Genomic DNA, 16485 nt, shown 5'->3' on the forward strand with positions numbered 1-16485 from the left:
GACACGGGGTCACATTGCAGCATGTGTAGGAACAAGTGGGGAGGTTTTCCCCTCTGTTGGCTTATCAACTACACATGAGGAGCTTCGTAGCTCGACTGCACAGTATCTTGACTTTGCCGTCTTGTTCAGGGATCTGATTGATCCATATATACAGGACACGCTCACATCTGCTCGCTGCATCTCCGCCACCTGCTCATCAAACTGAATTTGCTGCATTTTTGAGCATAATCGGAATTGAAATCTATGTATTAATCTATCTCTAAATTAAGCACAACTCATTATTTCTTAGAGTCTCCTTTTATCTGCATCTATGGACATGACGAGTTGCGCCCGAGTGGGACACATCTTTATTGATAAATCTAAAAAATAATAAATAAAGATGCATATTTGAGGCTTTTTATTTCAACTTGCACATAAAATAGCATAATTGCACTGGGCCCTATATCAACTAAATGGTCTTATTGTAGAGTACATTTGTAAGTGAGCTATATTGTGTTTTTTTTTATGTAGAGCTATTGGCACAATGTTTAAAAATGTCAGTTAATTTTTCTGCAGTTGTAAAAAAAAAGAAAAAAAAACAGTGCGTGTAAATGCAGCAACCCACATACCTCTGGGTGGAAGAACAGACCACTGTTAAATCAGTACATTTATTATGATTATGAACGTGTGCAAATTATTGACGATCTCCGTATAGTTAACACCTTGTAGATTCCTCAGGTGTCCAAGACGGGCAACAGATGGCATAAAAGATAACCTTGTTGCTTTCAGAAGATTGAATTACAGCCCTTCCTCCGAGATAGATCTCTGCTGGTCAACCACTCATGGTCCTGAGTATTTTGTAGGTACTCTGTCTGATTGTGGACCAGAGGAAACCAAACCTTTCCAAGAACTTTTGCAACAGATCCTTTTCCCATTTTTTTCCACAAGAAATGACAAAAACAAATACTTTTTACCTTTTTTACTTGGTTGTATTTAACTATGCATGCATCCACCATGATCTTAAACCTTCAGTGAATGAGTTTAAGGAACCTGATTTCTTTTCTTCTTCTCATTAAATCTGATTATTGCCTGATTGGTAATCAGGAACTAACTGATATACTTAAACCTGAATGGATGATACACACTTACTTGTCTTCCCCAAGATTACCCACTTCGAGCACATTTATGTGTTCCTCACTTTCATCCCATCTTATGAACATATAACTCTACTGAGATGCAGAAAGGCCATTTGTAGTTGCTATTTAAGCCTCATTTTGAGACAGAATACTGTCTGTTAAATGACTAACTGAGGTTAGAAATGTAGTAATCTATGCACAAATGCACACACGCTCTTCCAGAATTAAAGCACTTGCAATTCTGCATAGTCATAGCTCGCAGATTTATAAGCATCATTTTGATCATTTTTGTGGCTGTCCAGCAGGTTAATAAACAAGAGTAAGTTGCACTCTGCAGCAAACTAAGATGATTGCACATGGTCCAGATAGCATTTGTTCAATTGCAGTCTTGTTAACATGGCTTTGAACTGGACCTTGGTAAAGTTTGTCACTATACCGGTCTTCCTCTGTGAATGCTAATGAGTTCCCCAAAATCTCTTGCATCAAATATGTGTATAAATACAAGGAATCCATGCATGAAAATGTTCTCAAATGTATTTTTCATGTCTTCTGCCTTTTTGGGAGTACTTTTTAGCGAAGTCGGAAGCAACATATGGCATGAAAGATGTGAGCCTGTCACCTCTTTTTCTGTTTGTGTTTCAGGCACGACAGCCAAGCACGTGGTTTTCCTGGCGGGAAACACGGCAAAACATGGCCTCCGCTGCAAAGCCTGCAAGATGAGCCTCCACCACAAATGTGAGAATGGAGTTGGAACGCAGCGCTGCATGGGGAAACTGGTGAGATACATGACACAGACTGAGGACTTTCACCACTTTGGTAGACTCTAAACCTCAAGAGTAGGCCTATAGTCATTCATGTCACTGCAATAGCAACTAAAACAGAGTTGCTAACTTTTGGCCGCCTGTCCATTTTCCGCCAGAATGTGCTTGTTCATAAATCACACGCTATGTGTCAGTGTGGCGGCGCATCTGTGACCACCAACCATCCTCGTCATCGTCTTCATCATCGTCACATTATCGCCCTCTCTGTGTTGGATAACAGTAATACTGATCACTATTTAAAAAACGCTGATCAAGTACAGCTAGTGCTGCCGCCAGGATTAAACCACAAAATCAGGACTAGTACAAGTTCCCTGAAGCATCTCACTGACGATCATGCGGCAGTTTTCTGTGTGTGGCATTTCACAGTCTTCAACCGTAGTGTCTCTTTTTTTAAAGCGGAAGTCAAGCCTGGTCTTTCAGAGGGTTAGAGGCACTAGATAAGATTATAAAAAGCTTCCAGTGTCCCAATATATACATGAAAGGCAGCAGTATTTTACTGATTATAACCCAGGAGAAATGATACTTTGTTTGAATTATAATGTTCCTCATCAGATAAAATTATATAAATCCACAAATGTCTGCATAATTAGGGGCAGGGTTGTTTGAGTGACAGCTGGGGTGGTAACAGCTGGCAGTCATCACTTTATCTTATTAGATCTTATCACCTTTCAGTGAACTTCTGAGCTGTTGAGACCTAACAGAGCACAGTCCCTCTTATTTTAAAGATAAAATGGCTCGTTGTGTGGTACTAACAGACTCCCACGATTGGCTCAAACTAAGCTTAGCTAAGCAGCAGTCAGCAGCTACTCAAGACTAACCCGCCTGTTCCTCTGCCAGGAACCCACGGGCCATGGTCGTTAGTGAACCGTTCCCGGTGGAGTTTGGCCGGGTTTCTGTCTGGCCTGTACTGTTCTGGAAGTGCTGGTGTCAAATGTTTTTTCAGTAGTGACTTCAGAAATGAGGATGGATGGACAGAATGTGGGTAACTCTAGTTAGCATCATGAATTAAGCCAAACTAAAATAACTAGCTTCAAACCAGTTAACATACCTATAGGCAGAGGTGGACAGAGTACTCGACCCCAGTACTTGAGTAAGAGTACAAATACTACTGGTCAAAATTTACTCCGTTACAAGTAAAAGTAGCTCAGTCAAAATATTACTCGAGTAAGAGTAGAAAAGTACTTGCTTTTAAAGGTACTTAAGTATCCAAAAGTAAATGCTTTTAAATTTACTTCAAGTAAAAGTAAAAGTAAGAGTAAGAGTAAATTTCTTATTTTCCACATCAGTAAATTACTATATTTTTTCTTAATTTATTTAAGGATCTTTTAACTCTTGTTTCTGAGAATTAACTCTTTGAAACCAGCTGCACTGATGTGCTGCTTTTAGAACCACAATGTTATATAAAACCTGCAGAAACACCAAAAACTAATCAAATGAATGGGATCATAAGAAGACAGCAGATGATGCAGAATTTATTAACTTTCTTCTCCTGACGCAGGCGTAGCCATTGTTGCAGCTCTGTCTTGACTTGTTGCGGCTCTGTGTTGACAAACGCAGGCTACTTTGGCGGTATCGTTTTGAGGAGGCTTGACGTATTTCCGCTTTACGTACATCCCAGTGGAGAGCGTGCACTGTGATAGGTCTCCTCCTTTGACAAAAACAGCTTGTGTCCAATAGGATTTTAGGGAAGAAGAAAAAAGAGCAGACCTGAAAGTAACAAGTACTTTTCAGCCTTCCTAGAAATGTACTCGAGTAAAAGTAAAAATATTTGTCTTGGAAATGTATTCAAGTAAGAGTAATAAGTACCAAAGAAATCTAATACTCAAGTAAAGTACAAATCCTCTGGATATGTACTTAAGTACAGTACTCAAGTAAATTTACTCCGTTACTGTCCACCACTGCCTATAGCTGACATTATAGAGGCTTTGTCCAGTTCTTTTTATATAGTATCTAATATCTATATTTACCCAGATTTCTATTGATATATCTACTTATTAATCTTTTTTCTTTACGTTTTCAATGTAAATTTTAAGGTCTGCCCTGTATTGTGGAAAGGGACAAAAGATGAATGAATTTTCAAATCGTGTAGAAGCACATGCGAGATTGAGCATTCATTCCTTTGAGGAGAGCATGCCTGAAAAGCATCGAGTCACTCCAGCAGCCCTCATCCATCCTCATCACCAACCTTAAAAAGAACAGATATTGCCTACTTTGTGACCTGACATAATTGACCTTGCTGCAGTTATGGGCAGTTATCAGGAGATTTTCACATCTTTTCAGGAACAAATATCAACAGATACTCCACTTGCTCTATTTTTGTTGTTGATGCACAGGGTCTCCGTGATCTCTGCTATAACGCAGGAAATAAAAAAGGAAATAGCTTTTTGGTTCATTTGTGCCTTATTTGAACTGATAAGCAGCGTCCTAGTGTAATTACCTCAAGAGTAAAGACTACTGGGATAACCCGAATAATTGTTATAAATCGTTAGATGTTCTGGTCAAAGTAGCAGAATCTAAAGTAAAGTCTTTTGGCCGGGAGCCAAAGCTGTGCTCTGAAAGGTCACCCCTTTGCAATTGTGTTTTTGTGGTGCTTATTCCTGAAAACTACATCTTTGGGTCACTGGATAATGACAGTCGTGTTTGGGCTAATATAAGTCACAAGCCTTATCTTCCTTCATCACCTGATGAGATGAGATGAGATCATTTGCCCTTGGAGTGGGTCCACCAGGGTGGTCCCAGTGTTCCCACAGAGGAGTGTTCTGCCCAGTGATACGAGCCACTGACTACAAGCAGTTTCATTTCCATTAGCACTCTGACAAACCAGCAGATTGTACTGAACTGGGAGTCTTAGGTCACATGAGCACGTGCCAAGAGAGACCATTGTGCTTTTAGTTTATGTGTGTGACGTTCTACTATTCTTCCATAATTGGGTTTAGCAAATTTGGAGAGGGTTCAGTTACTGTTAATCAACAAGAATAAATGGAATAAATGTTGTGGAACCGATGTGGCAATCGTATCAGCAAAAGAGCCAAGGCTTTCTTTTCTTCCCCAGTTATGTCGTTCCAAGAAATGCCTTTGGGATGAGGCTTGAAGATATGACTGGCTCTCAGGAGTGGAAAATGAGGTTGAGAGGTCAAGCATAAAAAGGGAAGTTTACCCAGAGGAGTACAGCTCTAAATTCTGCTAACTCTAAACTTGGATGCTTCTGCAGCCATGCTTGTTTCTCTTGGCTCGACAAGCTCTGAAAGAAATCAAGTGACCTCATGCTCTGAATCTTTATTAAACATGAAACCAGCATATCTTTATTTTTCCATCAAGCTTCTGAACATACTGATATAATGAGAACTAATGATGACGATGACTTCTTTACAAATCCACTTGAAAAATATGTGACATTTAGGGTGGAATGTTCTTCTAAGTTTCGTTGTTTGATTTCATAACATGATTTTATAATTTGGCTGACTTAAATCTACCATTTAAAAAAAAAAAAAAAAGGGAACCAAACAGGCAAAGAAAAGCCGGTCATTGATGATAAAGTGACGCACAATTCCCTCTTTCCAAAGACGCAGCCAGAAACGGTACAGCACAAGTGATATTTCTGAGATTTGCCAGTTTGGATCAAACTCAGTAGCGTCAATATGTGCCGGTTCATTTGTGAGTCACTGCTTGAAACTCAGATCACACCCAGACAACAGCGCACATGTCGGTGGACGGTATCTGCTGCAGTGACACCATGTGTCAGAACGGGATACTCTCATTGATTTACTCGTTAGGCTTTTCAGAGGAAGGAAACACAAAGAGAGGCTTTAATACTATTGGCTGATGTTCACAGCCTCATCCAGGTTCCTCTGCGCTCAGTGTGCCAAAGCTATTGATCGAAAGAGTGCATTGCAGTACAACAGTTATTGAGTTAGTGAGACTCAGAGACCCAGAATCATGTGTGACACTTGTTTAGTCACTGAAATAGACTAGATCAATGAAAGCATTTGCATGTTCATATGATTCCTTCCTACTTTTTTTATCGGTTTCCGCATATTTACAGTATGATATTACGTCACATTGATACGTCACACTCATCTTAAAATACAGCCCATAACATATTCACTTGACCGTCATGTGGAAGACCCACACAGATCTCATGTTCAACCTTGCACTTATAAGACCTCATCAGTCTTATGAGCACTTAATAGGCGCGTTTCATCTTGCAGGGAATTGAGGGTAAACCCGCCGGACAGAAACCTCTAACAGGGGCCATCGTCTTCTTAGCCTCTTCAGCCGGCGTGTTTCCATTACATTGTAGCGCCACACAACAAGAGGTGGCAGTAATGCGCATCTTTTGCTGTTTGTAAACGGCCAGCGGCATACAAGGAGACGGAAATGAAGAATGCAGCAAAAGAATAAAGAGAAGAAGAACAACGTAAACAATGGATGTTTTTTTTAAACATATACCGCGGTCGTAGTAATTGAGATTAAGAGAATACCCAACAAGATATTCCAAAATTCGCCCCCGAAAAATCTACCCGGAACTCCCACTCTTGATGTTAACTCACATCTATCACACCTACTCACCCCTATTGTTAACTCCAGCTTTTACGTGCTGCTTGGTTTGAGTTAGACATGAAAGAGTACCTGGTTAGGGTTAGTAAAACATCACAATTTGCTTCTCTTTTCTCTTTTTTAAAAGGTGAATGTAGTGGCTTATAGGAACTGGTTTTAGGGGTGGAGTCAGTCACTCATTGCTACCTCCCATTTCTGAGGTTTGCCCATTGGCTGTATAAGAAGAAAACCCTCTGTGATGTCCCATAGGGTTTCTAAAGAGTGCTGTTGAAGACTCTTTTTTTGTTGTCTTGCTTCATAGCGTTATCTGTTATGTAGGCCTGGTATCTGGCTGGAACATGCCCATCTTAACCCAGTTGCTGGAATTTAGTTATTTTAACTTGCATAGCTTATAAGATACAAGATACGTTATTCGCCAAATGCAAGTACAACATGCAATGTAATACATCCTAAATATGTTTATTTCTCCTACAGCTTTGGAGTTAGGGATCAATGGGGACAGGTTTTAGAGCCTGTTGGGTGTCAGAAAAAATAGAAAAGTGTACTTTTATTTATTTATTATAACATGATATGATGGCTTCAAAAACTGAGAACAAAGTTTAATCTTCTGTATTTTCGTGTCCATTTCACTCTAAATAGGAATCAGCAAGGATAGATAATACATGAGTGGATGGATGGATGTATCTTTATGTGCTTCTGAATTTAGAGACTGATAGAAAAGTATTGATCGGATGTGATGTTGCAATAGATATAAAAATGATAAATGTGTGAGGGCCTTGGTCGATTAGAAAAGGACATGCCAGGCGATTAAATTATGATGGAGGGTGTATGACCGGAGGGTTCCTATCTAGCTCCAGAGCAATGATCCTCTTCAGTGATGAGATTTCAACTCTGTAGATGATGAATTAGCTATTCATCCGTGGTGGTAATGCACGGTATAAAGCTGTGGCCACAAATATTTTTCACTGAAGGAATAATGTGCAAAAAGTAAAACTTGGTGGAACTAATGGTGCAGCTTAGCCGCGGGGAAACGCAATACTGGAAATGACATCTGTCTGAGGCTGGCGTCATTTACTAAACTACAACAGCCCCTTTGGCGTATGTTGTCCACTTCAACCTTGAACTGTCTACTCGCCCAGTCCCACCACTTATTTAGGGTCTTTACACTTTTTAGTGGTGTGACTATTCTGTTTGAATGCTGTTGTTTGCATTGATTTTCTCTCCTTACTTTAAAGGCAGCATTTTGTTTGCTATAAAAATTATGTTTATTAGCACTGGTGTCATGTGTCATCTGTTTTCCCCTCACTTTTGCTGCGTGTCATTGAAAAATATGTGAGGTTTTATGGCACTTCGATTAAAAATCCCCCCAAAAAACAGAAACGTATCTATTCACAAAAAATATATTTTGTGCCACGTAGCGCTAAATGTTGAGCTCTATAAAAAAATATTAAACTTGAAGCTACTGTACCACTGTCACCCAGACCTGAAACATGCATCAAGACAGTACAGTATACTGTATGTTACAACTGAACATTTTGTATTTAATACAGGAAATACTTTTATGCAGGACAATTTTCAACTTTGCAGCTGGTAGAGTGTAGCTATCTTAGCAAAAAGCATGCTAGCTATGCTACATGAACGGTTTGAACCATTTTAAAATATTACATTGACTGAGTGAGTGTGAATAACTGGTTTGTTTGGGTCAGACTTACCTGCTATTGAAAAAGTATAACAAATGTGTTAATTGTTTAATCACAGACATGACTGAATCGTGACTTGTTTTTCTTTCTTTGTGGCAGTTTTCTTTGGCACTTATCATCGTAAAGTTAGAGCAGACAAATACCTTAAAGCCTCTTTTTTTCTATTAGTGTGTGTACTTCTTACACATCGATTGCAATTTTGAAAATACTTTTTGTTTTATGTAGACTACTGTGGCTTTCTCAAGACTAACGCTTCAGTCGGAACAATCATGCTGCTTCCATCGTGCCATGACCTTGCCCTTTTTGAATGTGATCAAAAATATTCAACCGTTCGGTGCTATGATCGTTTTCAGTGTCATGGTGCTGCCCTGCCTGCAGTACTCTGTATTGATTTAATACCCATTTTCGTCACCTCACTCTTTCTCTCTCATGTCGGTCTTTCTCTCTTCAGCCAAAAGGCTTTCGGCGGTACTACAGCTCCCCGTTACTTATCCAGGAACAGTATGGCTGCATCAAAGAAGTACTGCCCATTGGTGAGCCGCACACATCTCACCCTCATGTCACTCCTGTTTTGATGAAATTCTTGAAAATGAACCTCGCTGAAAAGCTTTTCCACTTTAGCTATTTCATAAACCTTATCTATAAGGTCTAATAGTTTTGTAAATCAAAATACAGCTTGAGGTTTTTCATCAGTTTTTACTATTTCTTAAATTGTTCTTTCCTAAAGCCTGCGGGAACAAGGTGGACCCGGTGTATGAAGCCCTGAGGTTTGGGACGTCGCTGGCCCAGAAGGCCAAGAGGGCGAGCGGCTCTGAGTCTCCAAACAGAAACTCGGTAAGAGGATACCCATCACTGTTGATGCTTAAAGGAGACATATCATACTTTTTTTTTACTTTGGTCTTTGACTTTGACTTTTGGTCAGAATTACAATACCACAGCTTTACACCTGTTTAACTCTGGGCTTCACCATGGGTCAAGTCCTTGTGTTTTTACTGTAGCGCTAATAATAAGAAGCTGTGTTTGGTAATGATTTGATATTGTATATTAAAGTATTGTTTATAGTTTTGTAGTTATGTTTGTACACACTGATTCTGCCATCAGTAAAAATGGGAACTCAGAATTTCCTTCCTTCTTCTGATTTGTATTAATTCCCTTTAAAAGTATTTGTTACTCTTGATGTAATAACACCAGACAAAGCCATTCTTTATAGCAGTACCACATTTGACCACATGGAGCAGAAACGAAGTTCTAACAACACTGTGCTAATGAATGGAGACGGTCCGGCACGTCTTGTAATACCGTTTTGTCTCATTGGAGCTGCACTTTGTTGGTGCGAGAGCTGACACATGAAGTTAAATGTTTTATGCTGCCCCAATATGGTCAGAAGTGGTATTGTGATTTAGATTAGCTTTAAGTTAAGTGAACAAAGATGTGTAGCGATTGAAGAGGATTTTTTGTTTATAGCCTAGCAAAGCAATACTTAAACGGTTCTGGCCTCCCCTTGGGATCAACATGCATCATGAGTCGAAATTGTGGATGGGGATAACAAATGGGGAGGATGGATAATTGTAGGATAACTGTAACCCAGGTGGTCCCAAAGAAAGTGAGTTTTGTTGAAGCTTTTGAAATTGAACTTACTTTTTTTTTCATATATCTTTTTTTAAGTCCAAAGTCAGACTTTTATTGTTTTGTTGAGCTTTATTTGCTTTATTTGATATCTCAAAACTTCCCTTTGTTCTGCTACGTCTACTATTTGACCCATTTGAGTAGAAATGCTGTAGCTGATGGGCGATAGAGATACTGCCACTGCAGCACTGTAAACACTACCAATAAAGGCAGTGTGGTCCAGGCAGTCATGTTGAAAGAGGCTAGTCTGAGAGACTCACGTTAAAGCTCTAAGATTAATTTCTTATGAATACAGCTGTGTGGAGTCGGGTTCCTCTATGAACTCGTCTCATAGCAGTTCGGTTTGGTCTGTCCTCTGCTGTCCCGTGCAGCTGTTAGAGACGTGTGTGTTCGTGCGTGTGTCAGTGTGTCAGATACAACGTGATGTCAACAGGGGTCTGATAATAGCTTCCAAATGCAGACTATAAAACCGCTTGTTTATCCCGTTGCGGATTTGCAGATAGTAGGAAAATTGATTAACCTTATTTACTTTTGTGCTCGCCTAACTTCTAGCTGATCCATTTAGACTGTCCAACACTAACAAGAGCTATTTCTGCACCAGCCTATTTCTCTTCTTATTCTATTAAGAGTATCTGTCTTGATCTCACTAATCATTTGTATCCTAATTTCTCCAGACCAGTGACATGGATAAGGTTTCAGAGGAAGCTATGGCCCACGGCAGCAGGCAGGAACTTTCGAGAAAACACAGCGATGACGGTGAGAAGGTGTTACATCACACTCGGTGCATCTGGATTACAGCTGTGCAGTGTCAGTGCAACATCCTGTTGTTCCCATAAGTGTCTGAGAAGGTTGTTGCAACATCGACTTGTCCCACTATGAGCAAGAAAAGGCTGCAAATTTTCCACTGAACGGAACAGATTCTTTTATGTTTTCCCAGCGTTGTGTGTAACTCACGAGTTAGTGCTGGCGGAGCTTTTACACCTGTGCAGCCGTCCAATTGTTGAGAGCACACTTTAAACTGAGCTGCGATGCCAGATTACAACTGTGATCTTTAATTACTATCACGTTCTGGCCTTGGAGCTGCTGTACTTTCTTCACCAAAATGTGTCCATTTTTGAAACTTCACTTTAGGTTGAAGATTGTGTTTTAAAAGAAAGAACATCTTCAAGGTCGGAATTATTTCCACACTAAAATGAATCGTTTTTTCTCTTGCTATTTGTCTCACGTGGATTTTTGTTTGGTTTTGTTGGTTTTTTTAAGCTACCTTCTGACAGATGAAGCCACTGGCTTTAAAAATGCAGAAAAAAAGACAAAATTGTGTGGTAAAATAAAATAATACATACTTGGGAGGGGCATCCCAATGTCATGTTGTTTTTTGATCCGTTTTTAAATTCTTGTTAGCTTTTAAATAGCAAAGCCTTTACTTTTGCTCTTAAATAGCTTTCAAACAACTAGATTATAGAGGTACGTTTTTAAATAGCCTTTTAAACTCATAAACTTGCTCACTAACTTAGGTTAACTGGCATTTTATCACATATATCCGTAGCGGCGCATAACTAACTCTCCTGTGGGAATATTTGGTTGGGATTTTACCGTCATATAAATTCATAAAACGTGTTATGTAGGTGAGTAGAAAAAACTCATTCATCTTCTCAAAGATTACTCGTCTCTTTAATTGATGTCACTTTTAGAACACCATCAGTCTCTTTTGTCTGTTTCCTGACAAAGTCTTTGCAAAAGTTTCAGATTTATTTATTTTCATTAACGTTTCACATGAACCCTTATAAAGAATAACAATTTCAAGTGAGTTGAACTGATTATGATTTTCGTTTGTTTTTACAGTTTTCACAGTCATTGAAAACGGGACTGAATGTTATCAACTGCCCGAGACAAAAACTGACGACGTACCGGTAAGAAACAAATTAATCAAACTATTCTTGTATCATGCATATGTGCGTCAATTCCAAGGATTCCTTACAGTGACAGACAATACGATGTTTTCCCATTATTTTTTCCTGGGGGTATGTTCATCACCATCGTGAGATCGCTCATTTGTTCAGTCTACAAATAAAAAGTCTGAATCTTCAACTGCAGATGCCAAATCTGATTCAGACGGCTGCTATTCCTCAGCTGCAGGCATGGACACTGTTTACAAGCAGATTACGTCGCCGTTCTGTCATCATCGTGTTAAACCCGCCCAGAGACTCTTTCTACAAGGATAGACTGGTTTGACTGGCTCTACGACATGTCTCATTTGTATCATTTGCAAAGTCTGTAAACGTCTGAGAACCGTCTTTGCCCACTGCCTGAACTCTGCACGGTCAGTCTGAGAACTGATACCCAGCCAGCCTGCTCTGCCTCCATTAAGCAGTCTGCCCCCCACCTCCATCATCACTGCTGATGTTCCCAGGACTTTAGGGGGAAAAACTCTCTGTTCTCGTCCTGCTCCAACAAATCATATCCAAGCTGACGTGACCACTGGCTCGAACCGATACAGAGGAGCCTTGAACTTTATGTTTGGATCCAGAGCTGCGGATCTGGAGTCTTTGCTCTCGTACTTATTCTGGAAAGCAGTGGCGATGGTGCGACATTTATGCCACTGAAAGAAAAAAGGTTAAACCTCTGCGAGAGTCTCATCGCCTCCTGTAGAGCACGAATGAATATTTCATGGACAGGTTTCACGAGCGTCGCTTTCCTCTTCCATCTTCTTCTTCACGGTGGGATTGCTCTCACTATCATAGTTCTTTTTGTACATATTTTCCTCTGCAAATCAATCTATCCTGTTTACTTTTACAGTTTAAAATGTTTATCCCAGTTGTCAACAGTGGAAAAAGAACACAGATACATGGACAAGCACAAAAAAGAATAAATAACCGTACAAGGAGAAGACATGGACGTGAACACATGTCCACCTATCCTCTGCAATGCAGGTTATCGGTCCAGGCTGGTTCTGGGAGGAAGCTGCAAGTGTGTCGTGCAGGGTTGTGAAGCAGAAGCGTGCACAGCTGGCAGCGGGCGGTTTGTCTGTCAGCCAGCAGGTCCATTAGCTCAAACTGGTGGACAGACAGATGGAGGCTCTGCAGGGTAATGAGCAGAGAAAAATGCTCAGAAGCCTTCTTCTTGATAAGATTAGAAGCTTCCACTTATACATTTTACACCCATTTAAACACAGGATCTCCATCTGTTCACCTTTCATAGTTAATGCCAAACCATCTGAAAGTGTAATTCTTTCTGAAAGTTTAATTGTGTTTGTCCATCGTAGTCTCTGTTCATTCAGAACTTCATTTTTGCAAAAATCTTTACAAAAAGCTGCCCTAATCAGTATTCGTATATTAAAGGTACAGTAAGTGATTCTGCCCAATTTATAAACCAGCACTTTTTTGTGTCACATCTAGTGGGAATTTCAATCCACTATCTGTCCACCTCATGAGAACCCAAAAAATAAACAAATAAATACAACAGAGAGGGACCAGCACCGAAACATAAATATGGGGTCAAGTTTTTTTCCAGCGAGCACCGGGAGGGGATGAAGGGGTTCTCGCTCTGTCTTTTGTGACATCATCTAGAAATTGCTTACCTTACCTTTAACACTGATTCTAGTGTGCCTTGACTCTGAGAAAACGCAAAGAGAAATCAAATCTGGTTCCCTGGGTTTCCTCAGTTCTGTGCAGCCTCTCGGTCTCTCTGCTCAGCGTTTTATTATTGCTGGCCTGCAGCCTCACTGTTTTGGATCCGGCTACAATCTTATCAACAAGCAGCTGTTTCGGCACCGATTCTCCTTTTTCAGCCTCATCTACAAACGGCACGTAAACAACGAGTTGATGATTTTTTTCTTTCAGGAGAGTAAAAAAAAAGAAGATGAATACTGTACCTTTGTTCACTTGGTGCCCACAAACAACCCTTTTAATAATGTGAGCAGCTGTTACTTTGACATGTCGACCACTATTTCAATAAATATACACCAATGGTAGGGCTGGGCGATATATCGAGATTTTAATATATATCGATATATTTTCAAACACGATATGGTACGAGACAATATCGTTTATATCGATTTAAAAAAAAAAAAAGATTATTTTTTTTTTTTTACATTTTTTTTTTTAATGATTTTGATACAGCTTATTTTGTGACAAATTGACTTGAATGTTTTATTTGAGATTTGCACAAATGTTTTGTTATTTGCACAACTGTCAACCTCAGTGGAAAAGTCTGCCTGTTACTGTCTACATTGTATTAATTGCACACTGTATTTTAATTTAATTGTTATGCAGGAAAGGGATATTTGTTTTATTTTATTCAAGAAGCATTTTTATTCTATATATGCAGGCAGTTTATTTTTATTTCATTTGTTTTATACATTTTGAAATTGTGCAGACCTCTGTTAATAAAGGAACCTGTGTGACATTTGGCACGAGGCTTTGTATTAAAACTGAGGGGGAATTGGGGAAACCCCAATTAAGGCACAGAAAAAATATCGAGATATATATCGAGTATCGCCATTTAGCTAGAAAATATCGAGATATGACTTTTGGTCCATATCGCCCAGCCCTAACCAATGGCATGTTCAAAGTGTAAAGCTTTTCCATAAATGTTAAGCTTTCAGATGGTCTTTTTCTCATTTTTCTCTTCACCAAATTGTCTCCCACTTCAAATTAGGCTTGTTATTGCGTCTGTCTGCTGTCTCAGCCTTTAAGGCCCTTCAAGGCCAGCGAGCATCTTTGAGTTTGCTGTAATGGATCGCTGCTGCTTCAGTGTTTTCTCCCAGAGGCTGAAGAGGCTGTTTGCCCTGTGGCTGCAGTTAACTCAAGTCATCCATCAGCAGCATCTTGGGGAGCAATTTCATTTTTTTTTCTTTTTTAGCAGGACAGCGATGAAGAAGTATCTCGGTGCCTCAACAAAACAACTATTAACGTCCTGCAAAGTCACTGTCATCTTTTTTATTTTTTGTGGAACAAGTTCCCTGCTGCAGGAAGAGCTTTCATGTTGATGGATTTCAGGGACACAACAGCAAGGTTCAGACGCAAGGTACTGAATGATGAAACCGGGAAAACGCCCACATCGGTTCTCTCAGCAGGTGTGAAAAGTGCCAGGGTGGCAGATGCTCTACCTCCGTGCTAATTGTGCTGACACTTCTGTGAGAACTTCCTCTCCACCTACACAACCCCATCCTGTTTTAACTTCATGAAAACTGGATCCTTATTCTCCCACTTATGTTGACGGGGGATTTTAAGACACAGATTGCAGGGCAACCTCTACAGCTCCGCGGTGTCACGAGCCATAAGCAGGGGATTCTCCTTCCAATGTGGATGACAGTTGACTGTTTTGTGAAAAGACGCTCTAGAGAGCAATTGACTGCATCTTTATGTGTTTTTGTATGTGTCTTGTCTAGATGGAGCAGAGCCAGCTACAGAAAGACATGCTTAAGCTCAACACCTACGTGGCCTTGTTCAACTTCACCGCCCAAGAGAGCCATGACCTGGAGATGAGGTGCGCCCGCACACTTTTTAATGTTGCTCCTTGGATTCAGTTATTTAGGTGTTTTTGTGACTAGTTTCTTTTTGAACTAGGTTCTAGTTTGGATACATTTTAAATGGCAATTTCTTTTTTTTTCAAAATCGCTTTTAATGAATTTCAAAGCTTTTCAACAGTTGTTCATGTACAGACAGTGTTAAATGAAACAGCCATTTTATAAACACCAAACCCACTTTCCCACCCCACCACCCACCCCCCACCCAGCTCAGGTCATGAGGCACATAGAGATACAAAAACAACAAACCAAAAACGGACAAACCAAGCAAGTAAACGAACAAAATGAATAATAATGGTAAAAAAATAGTAATAAAAAAAAAAGAGGGGAAGGGATACATAGGGAGTCAAAGAGATTAAATGGCAATTTCTGAATGAATTCTTGTCTGTTGATATTTGAAACAAAACAAGCGGAAATAGCTCCTCCCACCAGTGCACCCCAAGAAAACGTGCCCCATCATGTACTTTTCTAAGGTTTTCTAAGGTTAAACCACCCTCACTTAGTGTCCATAATCACAATGCAAACCCTATACCTGCTGGTGATTGGATGGAGCAACGTTTGTCATGGTTTGGGGGTCTGGATGACTCCCTGCATCAGTACTTTATCAGTATCTTACCAGGGCAGTGTTGTTTTTGTCTTTTTACAAGGGTCTTGAGATGAGATGGGAAGCTAGCATATGGTCAGGAAACCTTTACTGGATATGACACAAACCTTTCTGGGTCAGAAAGTGCGTGGAATGGCTTACCCTACCTTTAAAGACACAAAGCCTTCCTGTTTCTGTTTTACTGGGACTTCAAAGTGATTCTTGATCCTTTTGAGAAGCCTTTTTTCCCCTCTGTGATAGACATACATATACTGCCTTGACACTTTCGGTCGACCTGTCCTACATGTGTAAGAAACTGCCAAACTGTCAGAAAACTACACGAAAATGTAGCCAAAGTACCAGTAAATGTGTGGTTCACTACTGCCTTCGACTGGAAGCAGATGGGAGGGACTTTTGGACATGCCCTTATGGCTGCAGAGATCTGGTGATGTAAATCACATTTCTAACTGGCACATCAGCCTTGCATGGCTGTTTTCTTGTGTGAAAGGGTATTAACTTGGAAAAATAAATAAATAAGAATAAGAAATAAATAGAA

General features: G+C 40.0%; 1 protein-coding gene across 2 annotated transcripts in view; it reads left to right on the forward strand.

The window, feature by feature from the left end:
* The window catches only part of stac (SH3 and cysteine rich domain), a 36037-nt gene that overhangs the window by 13239 nt on the left and 6313 nt on the right, over positions 1-16485 (forward strand). For both annotated transcript variants that reach the window (XM_061743222.1, XM_061743223.1), the window contains 6 exons: positions 1758-1891; positions 8645-8726; positions 8921-9027; positions 10494-10575; positions 11662-11729; positions 15209-15306. In XM_061743222.1, the coding sequence (XP_061599206.1) occupies positions 1758-1891; positions 8645-8726; positions 8921-9027; positions 10494-10575; positions 11662-11729; positions 15209-15306 (571 nt within the window). The remainder of the gene's footprint in view (positions 1-1757; positions 1892-8644; positions 8727-8920; positions 9028-10493; positions 10576-11661; positions 11730-15208; positions 15307-16485) is intronic.

The sequence above is a fragment of the Cololabis saira genome, chromosome 16, assembly GCF_033807715.1.
Source record: "Cololabis saira isolate AMF1-May2022 chromosome 16, fColSai1.1, whole genome shotgun sequence".
Classification (NCBI taxonomy): Eukaryota; Metazoa; Chordata; class Actinopteri; order Beloniformes; family Belonidae; genus Cololabis; species Cololabis saira.